The sequence below is a fragment of the Gambusia affinis genome, linkage group LG11, assembly GCF_019740435.1.
Source record: "Gambusia affinis linkage group LG11, SWU_Gaff_1.0, whole genome shotgun sequence".
NCBI lineage: Eukaryota > Metazoa > Chordata > Actinopteri > Cyprinodontiformes > Poeciliidae > Gambusia > Gambusia affinis.
Genome location: NC_057878.1, coordinates 16,583,506 through 16,599,397, shown reverse-complemented (window position 1 = coordinate 16,599,397; position 15,892 = coordinate 16,583,506). Strand labels below are relative to the sequence as shown.

Below are 15,892 nucleotides of genomic sequence, written 5' to 3'. Positions count from 1 at the left end.
AGCAGCTGTTGAACTATGGAATCTACTCTGGTGATAGACATGATGATGAAACCTCTGTGACCTGATTTAGCTGTATACAAGGGCCTGCAAATAAGTCACAGTATGTATTTCTGTATGGGTTTTCTTGGGACTCGGCGCAGGAGGCATGGAGCCTTAGAACCTTAAAAAAGCGGGGAAAAAACACCGCGGGACCATCTTCTGCAAGGGGGCGGAGGGTCTAAAATAAAATCAGCTGTCACTGTCTGCTTGTTGGACAGAGGTGAACACATTGCCTTGGAGCTGGTCTCCATCACTGACCCGGAATTTTCTCTTTGCTTGGAAAGACCCTGCAGGCAGGGGTGCAGTGGCCTTATTGTGGGATTCTATTTACTGAGATCAGATATTTTATAATTCAACACCATCCTTTCCTGGTAGGTGCTGTTTAACTATTTTGCCTGTTTCTAGCTTTCAAGTTTACGTTTTTTTGCTTTAATGTTGTCAGATGTAACAAAATAGCTAAAGGCTATCACTGAATCATTGATGCAGAGCAAACATCCTTCCATAGTATAGGATTTGAGAGCAAAATATAAACTAAACTGTGACTAAAATGAGAAGTTAAAATTACCTTTAGCCGAAAAACAGATAAGAAAAAATTCTACGAAGTTATTCCAGTAGCTTAGCTGTTTGTTTGTATGAAGGCCAGATCTTCTGGCTGTTAGATAATTTACAACCTCAGAGCCAGGTAATGAAATAAGGAGTTTTGAAGAGAAAATGAAAATGCATTCTTAAACGCAAGGTCATGAGTGCAAGTATTTTCATGCTTTTGGAAAGGGGAACTTTGACCTTCCAGCTTTCCACTGTATTTCACTAAGAAACATGACCCATGATGGTTAAGTCAAAAATAGGCTGGACTTATTTTTGCATGTACATGGCGCCAAGATAACTTCACTTTCTTGATATTTGAGCTCTTGTCCCAACCTAGTCTGTCATGTAATAGGCTGGACCTGAAGACAGATTTGAATTTTTTTGGTTGGAATCAAAATCATTTCACAAGACTGAATTTTTTTAACCAATCTGTTAATTTTTTATAAGTTATACTGTATTACATTTAAAACAACAGCCTACCAGCATAAAAAGTGATTACATTGCATTACAGCACATTATTCATTTGTGCTGTAAAAGTGATTACAGCACAATTGAATGAGTGCTGACATACCACTTCAATTCAATCTTTTTTTTCTTTTTCAAAATATAAATTAATTTATAAATGAAAAACATTTTAAAATTTTATTATATGTTTCACTTATTTTTAGCAAAATAAATAAACTAAGCAAAGATGAGTTTATTTCAGGTTTATTTTCCTTAATTGAATAAGCAAAGAATGTTTGATTTATTCACTGTTGTGCCTTCAAAAAGGCCAAGACTGTTTAGGTAAAACTGAGTTTAGAGTTTATTTTCTTATTGTTTTGAACACATTTTAAATAAACAAGAACTGAGAGACAAATAAGATAACTTTCCAAATTGGAGCAGTGAGTAAGCTCCTGACACAGTCTTTGAGGTTTAGCAATTGCACATAAACTTTTTATTATCAATTAGGAATAAAAGCACAAGAGAAGCTAACTAAAAACAAAAGAAGGAAGTTTTATCATCATAAAACCGTTTAGGTTATTCTCTTGTCATATACGTGTATTCCAATTAGACCAGAAACATGATTTACAAGCAGGGCTTCATCATACAACAGTTTGAAATACAGTAACCTTAATGTGAATCTTGACCCTCTTAAAACTCTAAATGATATGAGCCGTAATTTCACAGGGTTATGAAACTACAGAAGTAGTCATTAATCTAAGAGGATAATGAGTGCCGAGATACATTAAATAGTACATTCATATCATTTGAGAGCAAATTTAAATGAGGTATAATGTTAAAACCCTACAAATCACGTTAACGCTTTCGACATTGGATAGTTGTTTACCACCTTTTCACTAAATTTTGCACAGCCTGTGAGCAGCTGGATGCCAGAAGACAGTTGTGCAAATGATTTTAGTCCTGGGCCAGAGGAGCATCTTGGTATTTGCACCACCTGCTCTGCAACAGCACTTTGAGTGGGACTCAAAACACATTCTATCAGATTTTAACAAAAATATATTACTTACACAATTTTATCTAAATGTATTTATAATAGCAGTATCGTGTTATTTGGTTTCAAATTATTGGACAAAAAAAATAAAAAATTTAAAAACAGATAGTAAACGTGTTCTCCAACTGTTGGCTTTTTATGCCTCAGCTGCTGGCAGTGCAGGTTCAACCAGGGCTGGACATCCTAAACGTTTAAAACCAGAGGAATCGGGATTCACTCTGCGGACTCAGACGTCATCCCACAGGCCAACTGTGAGGCTATGTCCCAGGCAGCTGCCTCCAAGCGAGCAGACAACACCATCACCAGCGGGGTATTCCAGCTTGTGCATGGACTATGTATCCAGATAGCTGCTCTCATTGTTTCCCTGCAAATTGCAGTGAAAAGAAAATGTATTCTTCCCTATTATATAAAATTAGAGTGATATTCATGATCATTTTTGAAATGATCATGGATCATGGAAGCAATAATGGAGGCAATTGAGGTAAACTGTTGTTTCTGTCGCGATAAAGTCTTGATAAAGTTGACAATTCTTTCCTGTGACCATGGGTCAGTTTTTGCATTCATGCAGAACATAAAATCACTTACTAGATTTAAGCAACTGTTGAGAAATTCGGAAAACACTGCAAACTACATGAGCTGCCTCAACCCCTGACAGCTGTCTGCTCCGCATGCATCCCAATATGAAAAGCCATATTGAGCAGCTGTTTAATTCCAGAAGTGGAAGCAGCTAACAATGTTTCCTGCTTCATTAGGTCATGGAGGAGTCAGAGGTCTGTTCCCTGCCTGGGGGACTTACAAGCGTGAGGAAACAAATTCATACCCAGGAAGCTTCAACATCACACAGTGTAACTCAGTTTAATTTTCATCACAAAACTGAGCAGGTACACAGATCAGCTCCATTAGGTTGATGCAAAGTGCTTGGGGGAGATGAATGTACAAATCGTGGCAATGCTTTGTAATGACCTGAACTGGTTGCTGCTGCATCATAACGCTTGACATTCTAATCATTGGAATGGGAGTTCTGCAAGTAAAAACTGATAATCTGAACTCTGTGTGAGGTTGTATATACAGTGCCTTGCAAGATTACTAATCCAGTTAGGACGTTTTAAGATTTTGACTTGAATCAATGAAGCAAAAATGTACTAATTTTGCTGGTTTTTTACAAAAAATCCTAATTAAATAAATTGAAGATTGAGGTTGTAATGTGAACAATTTCATAAAAAAAACCCAGAGGTTATGAATACCTTTGCATGACACTTTGTCGTTATACCTGTAACTGAACATGTGGACCCATGTTGCTTGCATTGCTTGATATTTTATCAGCTTTTATTAAAGCCTCTAGGGTATATTTATATATGCTGTAGTCCATTTATGGAGACAAATCATTAAACAAGGAATATAAAGGAAATATTTATTGGTTATTTTGCACAGTGTGAAAGAAGAGCTTGGCTTTATTATCTTTACTCTTGTGATTATTTTTTTCAGAGCTCAAGAAGCGTAAGGGGTTGATGGTGTTTACTTGCGTACTATTATGTTTTACCAGACTTAGTAAATTGGAGTTGAGTCTGATTACTGGCCATAAAAAGAGTTGGTTACGATATGAGGCACAAAGCAATTTGTGTTATGAGGTTGTATGTCATCTATCATCTTTGAGAAATGCCTCTTTTGCCCTTACAGGAGATGTCAACCTCTGAGGTTACAGTGTCAAGTGGCAGCAGGTCGGTCATCCCAGGCAGTCAGCAGCTAAATTTCCAAGAAACTATGGTATGCATAACATTTTCTGTCATTCTGATTCTAAAAGAAATACAAGAAGATCTTTGTCTATTTCTCAGTTTTCAGAAGAATCTGTGCAATGATTAACACTTGAAAGGACAAAAATCAAGGATGAAATTTCTTACAATTTATCCCAGTAGCTACTCACTACTCATCAGATAACACAATAAATAACCATCACATACATAACTGCAAGAAGAGTAATTATGATTACATATGTGTCAGTTACATAAATTTCCTCTCATAATTTTTCATTTAAAACACACACAGGTGACCTACAATGACAGCAACCTGGCATCCAGTTATGAAAACCATCAGAATGATACAGGTAGGAGCTCATGAAACTCGATCTGTTAATCGCCATTCTGTGTTGCCTATCTCTGCTTTGCTAATACATTGCTCCTCTTTGTTGTAACTCCTATGCTAACAATTAGATGAAGAGTTTCCCAGGTTCACAACCAAAGAGCTGAGAGATCACTTTGAAAGAACAATAGAAGAGGCTGCTGCACAAAAACCAATTAAGGTAATAACTTTTGAAATACAAGCATACTTTTTCTTCTGAGATCACTCTCAAAATGTAAAGATTAGTTATTTTAACTCTCTTAAACAATTGCACAGTAGAACACACTCTCTGCAGAAGTTATACACCTGTGCAAATTCATAATACCAGGTGAGGTAAATTGTGTCACTGGACAGCTGTGTTCCTGTGCTGCTCACTCTAAACCTTGACAGATTTGTCTTGCGTTGTATCAGCAATTTATTTCTTTGTCATTTGGAAGTGAATGAGAAGAAAGCAATTTAGAAGTTTATTTAACTATGGATGGATTAGCATTCTGTATAGACACCATCAACAACCAGATTTTGAGACTTCAATGTATTCAATTATATACTCATGTTTTTTAATAGTTAATTTACTAAAAAAATATATCATTTTTTTCCCCAACAAAGATTGGACGTGACATCAATCGATCAAAGTGGTCTTCAAACGTGAATCAGAGCAACAAGCTGACTAGTGAAGTATGTAAGGAATTTGCTACGGAGTCAACCACAGCTACAGAAATGGATTATGAGGACTTTCCACCCCCTCCAGCTGAGGATTCTGAATATCTTCCTCCTCCTCCTCCACACTTATTACAAATGCCATCAGACAGTGAAAATATTCCAGTGAGCCATCCCTCACATGAGCCTTTGGATCCAGTAAACAAACAACAACTCAATCGAGAAGCTTTTTTCAAGCAGAAGGGTATATCTGAGCTGAAACGTCTATACAAGCACATTCATCCTGAGGTTCGTAAGAATATTGAAACAGAGTACTACAGTGAATACAGTGAAACAGAGAACAACCAGGTAGAGAGCCCAGTGTACACATATGAGGATGATGATGATGGTAGTCCTGATGATGTCTATGATGAGGAGTATGAGGAGTGGGAAGAGATTCTCCCTGGGGAGGTGCAAGCCATGCGCTGGATGTTTGAAAATAAACCATTGGATGCTATTAAAGATGAAACTCCTAATGAGGAGGAAGACAACAAGAAAATTACTCAACAGGAAATAATTGTGGGTAAAGATGTGAGACGTACGGCGTGGATGTTTGAGACCAAGCCAATAGATGAGCTGGGCTCACTGAACACCAACTCAACGGAATATAAAAACAAATTTAACAAATTTGATAAGGGGGATGTTCGTGCCGCAGCATGGCTGTTTGAAACTCAAAATATGGACACTCTAAACAAAATGCATAAGGAAGAGGATTTGACAAAGGAAATTGTGTTTACTGAAGATGATGGAAATGCTTCTATTTACATGATTGATAGTGAGTTAATAGAAAGCTTGGGGCACACAGAGACTATTGATGAGAGCCACCTGCTGAGCTTACGTTCAGTGTTGGAAGAAATCAGTGGAGAAGTTAAAGTCATAACAAGCACGTTTGACACTCAGTTTAAATGTGTTATCATAGGACAATCAAGCCAATTGCTGGAGATAAAGTCTGTGCGTAAAATAGAAACGGAACTGGAGAACTCTCTTGCTTCACGTTGGCTTTTTGATACACAACCACTGGACCTGACAAACAAAGAATTTGCTCCTTTAAAACTTGTATGCAGTCTATCTATGGAGGATAGTAGCAAAGGAGATTGGGGCAGATGGTTGTTTGAGATAAAAACATTAAATTCTCTCCTTGAGTGGCAAAGTTTGCAAACAGAGAAGAAAGATATTATTGGAGCTGATGTGCGCAAGCACCGGTTAGTCTTTGAAACACAACCAAAAGACCCTCCGATGACCATGACATCTGAGTCGATTGAAGAGATTATAGGAGGAAATGTTAGATCTGCAAGGGATTTTTTTGAAACCAGTCCACAAGTAGCCAGGAAAAACTGCCCTGAAGTTGGAAAACTTAAAAAGGCAATAGTAGATGAAGAAATGAAAGGTGATGTGAGACACCAGAAGTGGCGGTTTGAGAGTCAGCCTCTAGAACAAATAAGAGAAGAGAAAAAAGAAGTCATTCGTACTGTAAATGTTGAGGATGATCTCACGCAAGAGGATGGAACAAGCTGCAGGGCAGATGTTCGCAGGAACTGTTGGGTCTTTGAGACACAGCCAATGGATACATTAAAAAATGATTCAAATACTTATTCTTTGACAAAAGAAGAAATTATAGCTGGTAATGTGAGATCAGCCAGAGAATATTTTGAGACGATTCCAAGTGAAGACTTGAAGGAGTTGGCCGAGGTAGGCAAATTGAAAAAGACCATACCACTTAATGAGGAGAAGGGTGATGTAAGACATCAGAAATGGTTATTTGAAAGTCAACCACTGGAGGAAATTAGAGAGGAAAAGAGAGAAGTAATCCGAACGATTGACCTTGAAGAAATTGATAAAGTGGATGTGTCAAACTACAAGCACATTTTTGAAAGCACAGATTTTAACACAAGTAAGGAATTGCAAATGATTGCAATAGAGGGTGTGACATCTGGCTCTGTAAAATCAAATACAAACTTTTTTGAGTCATCGGCATTGTATGCCATGCAAGACAGTTTAGGCCACTTTCATGAGGTGAAAACAGTGCGCCGTGAGGAAGTAGTTAAAGGAGACGTAACAACCTACAAATGGATGTTTGAAACACGCCCCATTGATCAGTTTGATGACAGTGTTGAAAAATATCAAATTATTAAAGGAATATCTAAACAGGAAGTTGAATCTGGCGATGTCAAGACTGCGAAGTGGCTATTTGAAACACAGCCTCTTGATGCAATCAAGTACTTCAGCAATCTTGAAGATGAAGAAACTGTGGAGACAAATAAAGCTCTGGATATTGTGAAGGGGGATGTGAAAACATGCAAGTGGTTGTTTGAAACAAAGCCAATGGACATCTTGTATGAAAGAGTGGAACTAAAAGGAGAGAATGAATCCGAAGAAATACGCAAGGGAGATGTCAAGACCTGCACATGGCTGTTTGAGACCCAAACACTTGATTCAATTCATGACGAAACTGAAACAGTATTGAAGACACGGAGTTTAAACCAAGAAGACATTACAGGAAAAGATGTAAAAATGGCTTGCTTTCTTTTTGAGACAGAAAACCTGGAGAACCTCACAGGGGAGGAGATAGGATCTTATAAACGTGTCACAGAGATAGACATTGCATCTGGAGATGTCTCAAGAAAAAAATATATTTTCGAAAACCAAACATCAGACATCATGACGTCTTCCTCTGATGAAGTAATGCGAAAGCTCAAGAGAGTTCAGACCGAGGACATACAAAGAGGAAATGTTGTGAACTGCAAATGGCTCTTTGAAAATCAGTCCATTGACCAAATACATGACAGCAAAGAGGAATATATGAACAGTCACACAGTCAGCGATGTGCAACCGGGTGATGTCAACAAGGGTCGGTTTATTTTTGAGACCTATTCCCTAGATAAAATCCAAGAGGTTTCCTCTGAAACAGAAAACATAAAAACATCCAAAATTATTTGCGACAAGGAAGAGAAAGGTGATGTGAGAAATTACACAATGATGTTTGAAACACAGCCCCTATATGCCATACAGGACAAAGAGGGTCACTACCATGAGGTCACCACTGTTACAAGTGAGGAGGTGAAGAAGGGAGACGTTGTCGGGACCCGGTGGTTGTTTGAAACAAAACCTCTTGATGCGTTTAAAGACACAGATGAGGTCTATATCATTAAATCTGTAACACAACAAGATTTACAAAAAGGAGATGTAACATCTGCCAAATGGAAATTTGAGACCCAACCTCTAGACAGGATTGCTGAAGAAAGTAAGCCTTTTATAAAAACTGTGGAAGACATTCAAGGAGGCAACGTGAGAGTGAATAAACAGCGTTTTGAAACTGACACCTCCTCAGAGGGATCTGTTAGGACTGTTAATGTGAGTGAAATACAGAGAGGTGATGTCAGGTCTGCAAAGTGGAGGTTTGAAACTCAGTCCATTGACAAAATAAGAAGCATGAGCTCTGAAAATCTAATTGAAACTGTTAAAAAGGAGGAGGTTGCAAAGGGAGATGTTAAACATTCAGTCTGGCTTTTTGAGAAAAATCCTCTCGATCACATTAAAGAAGTAGATGAGGATGAGAACATATCTGTCGCTCAGGAGGAAATTCCCAAGGCAGATGTAAAAACAACAACATGGCTCTTTGAAACAACACCATTTGACGGCTTTAGTGAGGCTAAGGTAGAAAAGACTGAAATATTGGGGAAAAGCATCAAGGGAACTCTTGAGGAACTTTACAGTCAGAAAATGGTGAATTCAACGGGAATACTAATTGAGGCTGATGAGATTGGTGATGTAAGAATGGCAAAATACCAGCTAATGAATAAGCAAACGCCAGAGATTCAGAGAGAGGAAATCATCAGGGGAGATCTACAAACTATTATGATGAATCTTCTCAACAGAAAGGATAAAAGGGAGCAGCAAATTGTCATAGATTCAGAAGAGAAGGGAAACATCAGCTCAACAGTGGAGCAACTATTCAGCCAAGAAAAGGAAAGTAACGTTGAAAAGGAGGAAATACTGCATGGTGACATTCAGGAAACAATCAACAACCTCTTCAGTAAGACTGGATCGGCAAAACAGGGCATACTCATTCAGGAGGATGAAAAAGGAGATGTGCGGATGACATTATATTCCCTTCTACATAAAAACCAGGATGTTAATGTTGAAAAGGAAGATGTTGTAAAAGGGGACATAAAGAGTGCTCTTGAAAGGCTGTCCAGCTCAGAAAAGTCAGATCAGGCCATGAAGATAAAGATAGATGACACTGAAAGGGGGAATGTCAATTTTTACTCCACATGCATTGAATCTGGAGCTCTTGATTATCTCAAACAGCTCCAGTTAGGCCCTGATGAAACTCTGGATGACACAACTAAAAAAGAGAAGATCATTGGGGGCGACATCAAGAGCACCAAATCTATTCTCGGCCAACATCAAATGCAAATTGAACGCTCAGTAGAGGATGTTATACCAGGAGATGTTCACAATGCATTAAAAGTTTTCATGGCAGAGCCAACTGTCTCACTGGAAAGAATCCAGAGGGAGGAGATAGTCAAAGGAGATTTAAAAGCTGCTTTGAGCTCATTGTCAGAATCAGCTAAACAGACAGTGGTTGTGGAAAAAAAGGAAGTGGTAAAAGGCAATATTCCAAAAGCACTGCGGTGTCTGGAGAGGGCTCAGAGACGCAACAAAGAGGTGGAGAAGCCAGATATTGTTCCCGGAAATATCCGGGGCGCTCTAAGATCTCTTGGGAAATCATCCACCTCCAGAGTTGGAAGTTTTGCTGTTGAGGATTTAGTTCCTGGAGATGTGAAGGCTACCCTAAAATCCCTGGAAATGGCAAAGCAAGCAGTGAAGGGAGTTGAAAAGGAAGAAATTGTGCGAGGTGATATTCATATGGCAATGCTAAGTCTGCAAGATGCCTCAAGTGAGAGAAAAATATCTCAGCAGGAAATAGATGTTCAAGGAGATGTCAAAGGGACAATTCAGATGTTCATGGAGCCTCCACTATCCCCAAAGACTCAACAGAAATTTGCCTTTGAAGAAGATATCAAGGGTGATGTCAAAATGTCAATCAAGTCCTTATATGAGACACAGGAGCAAACCCAACAGGAAAAAGAAGAAGTGATAAAGGGTGATGTTAAAGGCACGATCAAGTCCCTTATGGAAACAGCACAGCGGGAAACTCCCAGAGTCAGGCATGGAGTATACAGAAGGGTTAAAGTCAAACAGAGCCCTGCCGTGAAAAACCTTAATCCAGATGCCCAGAGGAACATACAAAAGATAAAAACAGCAAAGCAGGTTGAAACATCTAAGGAAAGTCACTCCATTCAACAGTCAGATACCGTTAGAATAAAGACTTCAACTATGGTGGAGCACAAAACTATTACTCAAAACCATGGCATAAAAACGGTAAAGACAGAGTTTCGTAATCTTAAATCAAACCAAAAGGGGATGGGAAAACTGTCTAAAACCAAAGTAAAAACTGACAATTACACATTAAAGTCTCAAGTACCAGAGCATGATCTGCCTCTACCACCACCACCTCCACCTGTTGCAGAAACAGACCTTCTTCCTCCTCCTCCTCCTAGTCCTCTTCCGCCAACTGCTGATACTGACACTGACCACCTTCCTCCCCCCCCACCACCACTCACCAGTGAGCAAGACTTCCTCCCACCTCCTCCACCTCAACGAGAACTGGAGAGTACCTCTACTCAAGCAGTTCCTGCTTCTCCATCAACAGCAAAAAGAATGATAGTCAAAAAAGTGAAAGTTCCTGCTTTGCAGCCAGTTCCAAAGTTGGAGTCTAAAGTTGAATTCAGTAAAAAGCAACAGGTACAGGCAACATCTGTGAAAACTGAAGTGCAGGCCGCAATCCAAAAAGAAACAGAAGAAACCACGCACATTTCAAAAACGGTCTCCCATGACATCCCTCCTCCATACCCAGAATCTCCTAAGCTGCTCAAGAAGGTCAACATTGCTCCTGTGAAATTTACTCCACCACCATCTCCACCTCTACCAGCAGAATCGCCACTACCACTAAGGAAAGTTTACATTGCTCCAGTGAAATTCACTCCACCACCTTCCCCTCCACCATTCATGAGAGGGAAAGCTAGTAAATTTAACACAGCACTGATAAAAGCAGAGGAGAAATACCGGAAACTGAGGGAGGAAAACACACCCCCAACTTCTCCGTCTCCCACTTTTGCACATGATTCTGTGAGTGCTGCTCTTGAAATGCTGTCCAATAGGAATCAGGGAAATTACAGTATCTCAGGAACCACTCAGGAAGGAAGTACAAATACAAAAATGGGTGCTCATTCAGACTCCTCCATGACGGTTTTGGTTTCAGATGTAACCCAAAGCAATCCCAGATCCCACCATGGCAACACCACTGTAGATTCCACAGTTACATTGTCTGCAAAAGAGCAAATTGTATCAAGTGAAAATACTAAGTTGGTCTCCAGTCAAAAGATCTCCTCCATCTCAACTGTTAGACAACACCTGCAAACAACTACTCAGAAAACTGTATCGGTGTCTTCTAATCAGTCTGGCCAAACTGATAAAGTCTTGATCTCTATCGCTGATGTAAGTGACCGTCCCAAAACGGACACTAAAACGCACAACACTACTTCCAACAAAACAGAAGATCAAAACAAAACTGATAATGAGGCAAAACAGGTATGTAATAATGTTTCTAAAGATGAAACAAACAGAATAAATGTGTCTTCAAATAGGAGCCAAGAAAATGTCTCAGATCTGCCAACAGAAAATACATCTCTCATTGCAAATGGAAAAACAGGCAAACAAAGCCAAAAATCAAAAAAGAACTACAACAAACAAGAAAAACCAGTAGACATGAACAAATCCAGTGACAATGAGAAGCAAAGTGTTTCACAAGATTTGAAAGCAGAAGCCACAGAGATAAAACAAGAGATAAAGAAGGATATCATTTCCCCTGCTGCAACACCTGTAAGCATTACTGCCAATCAACCTGACGCTCCTGCTCCGGTAAAGAAGAAGAAAAAATCCAAAAAGTCTAAAGGGAATTCACAGCAAGGCCAGGGTAAAGAAAATGTAACTGAATCAAACACAGAAGTGAAGAGAGTAACATCTGAAATTACTCAACAAGGAGATGAAACAATTGTGGTCGACCAAATTCAGAAAAGTATAAAAGAAGAGCACGTTCAAATCAAGAGAGAGGTTATTACTGCTGACAGAAAAGATGATCAGAAGTCTGTGCAGCAAAAAGCACTTCAAACACAAGGGACGGGATCTCAAAAGAAAGAAGTGACAGTTTCTCAACAGAGAGCAAAGGAACAACCAGAAGAAAATCGGGATGTCCCAATTATGGTGACAGGCAAGTCAGAACAAAATGAACTTGTAAAATCCACGACAGAGAGAACAAAGGGATCTCACAGGCATGACATCCAAGTGTTAATCTCCCAAATCACAGAGATACAAGGCATTTCAGAGAAAACACATTCCAAATCTGTAAAGGGTCTTTTAAACTCAGTGCCAGATTGGATCTTAACTCCGGAAAGGAAACAAGAATTGGAACAAAGTGTTGCTGAAAGCGATGCTCAGACCAATGAAGAAATTATTTTGAATCTTAAAAAACTTGCAGAATCCAAACTAATGGAACTTACAGACGAAACATTGGAGAAGCATGAATGTGAGCTGGTAGCGGAGAAAGCAAGTTCTGCCTTCGTGGCACAAAGAATATCGAAAATCAGTATCGGTTCTGCCAAAATTGAACACCAAACGTTTAAAAACACCTCACATGAAAACAGAAAAGAAGAAGTGAGTTTGTGCAAGTCAATCGACCTTCGAGCTCCATCACCCTCACTCAGAATGCGTCCTCCCTCTCCAACATTTATCGCCATCGAGTCCACACGAAGAACAGACTCACCACAAAGAGTGACTCCATCACCCACCCTACTCCACAGGCCACCCACCCCCCCTACACCTCCACCACGCAGGTGTGACACCCCAACATCACGCATCACCAGAATCACACCTTCGCCGACATTTGATAAGGCAGAAAATTTGGTCCGACTCAAAGAAACAACAGCAAAACTCTCTCGGGTTGTCACACCCCCACCACTACTCACCCAACAAGTTACTGAGAAAAAATCAGAGGTTGTGGAACTGCCTTCAACATTTCACCAGCAAATTAAAACTGATGCTCAAGTTACAGAGACTTCAGGGACACTGACTGAGTCATCCAACTCAAAAACAAGCATTGCACAAAGTAGCTCTGGGAAGGATGTGTTACTACTCCAAAAGGAGCCAAATTCTGGAGAAGATTCTGATGATTCTGACATAATATCCGCATCTGTCAAAGAAAAGCGAGAGTTCTTTGAAGGGGCACAAAAAGCTGAGCTTAATAAGATCTTTTTGCGCAAAGAGCCCATCGCCATCAGTGAACGGCTGGGCCCTGACATGGAGGAGTGTGAGGCTGAAAACAAGAACAGAGAAAAAGATGAGCCTCTAAAGGCAGATTTGTCAAGCTTTATAAACAAATTTGAATCCCCAGAAGAAAAGCAATGTAGCAGAAAAGAGCTCACTCCACCTGTACAGTGCCTCCACAATGACAACAAAAGCTCAGACTATATTAAAGAAAAAGCAGACATACTACAACAAGAAATGTCAAGTTTTAACATCCAGGCAATTAGAAATGTTTTTGAACTGGGTGAGCAATGTTTCTCAGTTACAGAGGAGAGAAAGGATCCGGAGGAGCTTGTGTCAAGTCTCGGCAAAACAAGAGTAGACTCTTCAAAGCTGGAAAGATCTCATGAGACAAAAGGAGGCTCAAGGCAAAGCACCCCCCTCCCTTTTCTAAAAAATGATGCAGAAACAATATTGGCACAACCATCTGCCCTCTCAGAAACCAAAACAACCACAGAACATTTCTCGAATGTTGATGAATTTGGTAACAAAGTAACTGGCACAATCACTGCTGTCACTCAGCACTCCGAAAGTGTCTCGACTCAGCCAGTCCCTTTTTCTTATGCTGATGCCGTCAAAAAGAAAGCTGCCAGGCGAACAGAAACTTATGATGAGGACACCACAGAAAATCTGCTAAGGAATTTCCATAAAACATGGACAGAGAGTGAGACAGTTTTCAAAAATCTTGGGTACACTGTTTCTGAAGAGACATCATCACAAGCTGTGCTACATCAGACAAAGACTGTTTCATCGGGTAAAAAGTGCATGGCATGAAACAGCATGGCCCATGTGCTTTTTAAAGACTGTTTTCATAGTCTTTTGTAATGAAAAGTGTCTGAAATGGCCTGGAAGAGGAAGTCTGTAGGGGTGCTAAGAGGGAGGTTGACAAACAAATGTCATTGATTTGCTAATATGCTAACTTCAAAATGTCTAAGTTAGAAATTATCTTGAGTAAAATAAATTAAGCAAATTAAAGTTCTTACATGTAGTCCATGAACTATTGTGGGTTGTTACCTGCATTGATTGACGCATGTGTGCCATTCCTTCAGGGCTGAAACCGATGTGTGTTTTCAGCACACAGTGCATGGCTGCATGTTGCTTTTACTTGGGGAAAAATATATGGAGCAAACTGGCAGGACTGTTGGCATTACTGGCTGTGTAGTTTTATTCAGATACAATTATGACAAAAATAATTATAAAACACAATATTCTGCTAAAGCTCAGTATTTTCATCACTGCTATAACGTGTCATTTGAAATAAAAATATCTTTCTAAATATAAAATAGTAATATATATATGTATGTGTGTGTGTGTGTGTGTAAAATTTCTATTTTCAACTTTGGTAAAGTGTTTGAAAAGCTGCATATACTCAAAACCTCACTATTTGCACTTTGATCTCTTTGGAAAGCAGATTCGTGTTCCGAAGTCGGAGCTCTGCACAGTATGTCGGAGGAGGGCTTATCCGATGGATGCTCTGATAGTGGACAAAAAAAAGTACCATAAATCCTGTTTCTGCTGTGAGCATTGCAGAAATAAATTAAGGTAAATGTGACATTAGTTCAATGTTCTCTCTCTGCTTTTGTCGTAATTACTATATATATATATATATAGTAAATATATACAATATATATATTGTTGGTTTTTTTTCTCTTTGTCTTTGCAGTTTGGGAAATTATGTCTCTCTTCATGGACATTTTTACTGCCAACCTCATTACAAACAACTTCTTCAATCCAAAGGAATATACGAAGACGGTCTTGGACAAAACCCTCTTGTGGGAAGCAGTGGGCCAAATCCCTTAGATGATCAAATAGATTGGAGATATTCCATGAACAGTGTGAATTCAATAGATAAACCCCACAGAGGTGAACACGAAATGACAAAATCATTTAAAGAAAGCAAGCCACACTGCAACAAGATAACCGTAGTCTGGCCCCCTCAGGGCGATCCACCAAAGAAAACCTTTAAAATAGAGGAAGACATTCAGCTAACAAAACCTCACTGGCCCCCTCCGGAAAGCTCTCCCATGTCCCCCAAACTCCAACACAGAAAGGCTGTTCCCAGAAGCGTCCTTTGAAATGTAATCTCCCACATTCAGAGTTTAGTCAAGTACGATCAATAAAAGAGAACAAAAGACTTAAGGGTAACAGAAGACTGCTGTTGGTACAGTTAGGAAAGTGTTTAAATGAAGGTCATACAGTTAAGTAATGTAAAAAGGTGAGGGTATCTGAGAGGAAGGGAGAAGAAACTGTGTATATATTTGTAAATTGTGAGAAAAAGCAGGGTGTAATTGTAAGTGAAGAAAAGGTAGATAAAAGTGCAGATAAAAGTATAGAAAGTGGAGATATGTCTGATACAGTACACTTGGGCAGACATGGAAATTAGTCTGTGTGTCATTTTAATGTTCACTGCAGTGTATGGTTGGTTTTTCCTGATAAGCAGTAGTCTACTTTAATAAACCATTCAGTATTTGATCCCATGCTCATAACAATTTTCTGCTATTTTTAATCAATTATATATATATATATATATATATATAT

General features: G+C 39.2%; 1 protein-coding gene across 1 annotated transcript; it reads left to right on the top strand.

Moving 5' to 3' along the window:
• Positions 1 to 251: 251 nt before the first annotated feature.
• Positions 252 to 15,250, top strand: xirp2b (xin actin binding repeat containing 2b). Its single transcript, XM_044132182.1, has 9 exons — positions 252 to 410; positions 2,267 to 2,429; positions 2,872 to 3,000; positions 3,797 to 3,883; positions 4,163 to 4,220; positions 4,327 to 4,415; positions 4,841 to 14,108; positions 14,766 to 14,896; positions 15,018 to 15,250. Exons 2-8 carry the CDS (start codon positions 2,379 to 2,381, stop codon positions 14,855 to 14,857), a joined length of 9,774 nt encoding a protein of 3,257 aa, XP_043988117.1. The 5' UTR covers positions 252 to 410; positions 2,267 to 2,378; the 3' UTR covers positions 14,858 to 14,896; positions 15,018 to 15,250.
• Positions 15,251 to 15,892: the final 642 nt, after the last annotated feature.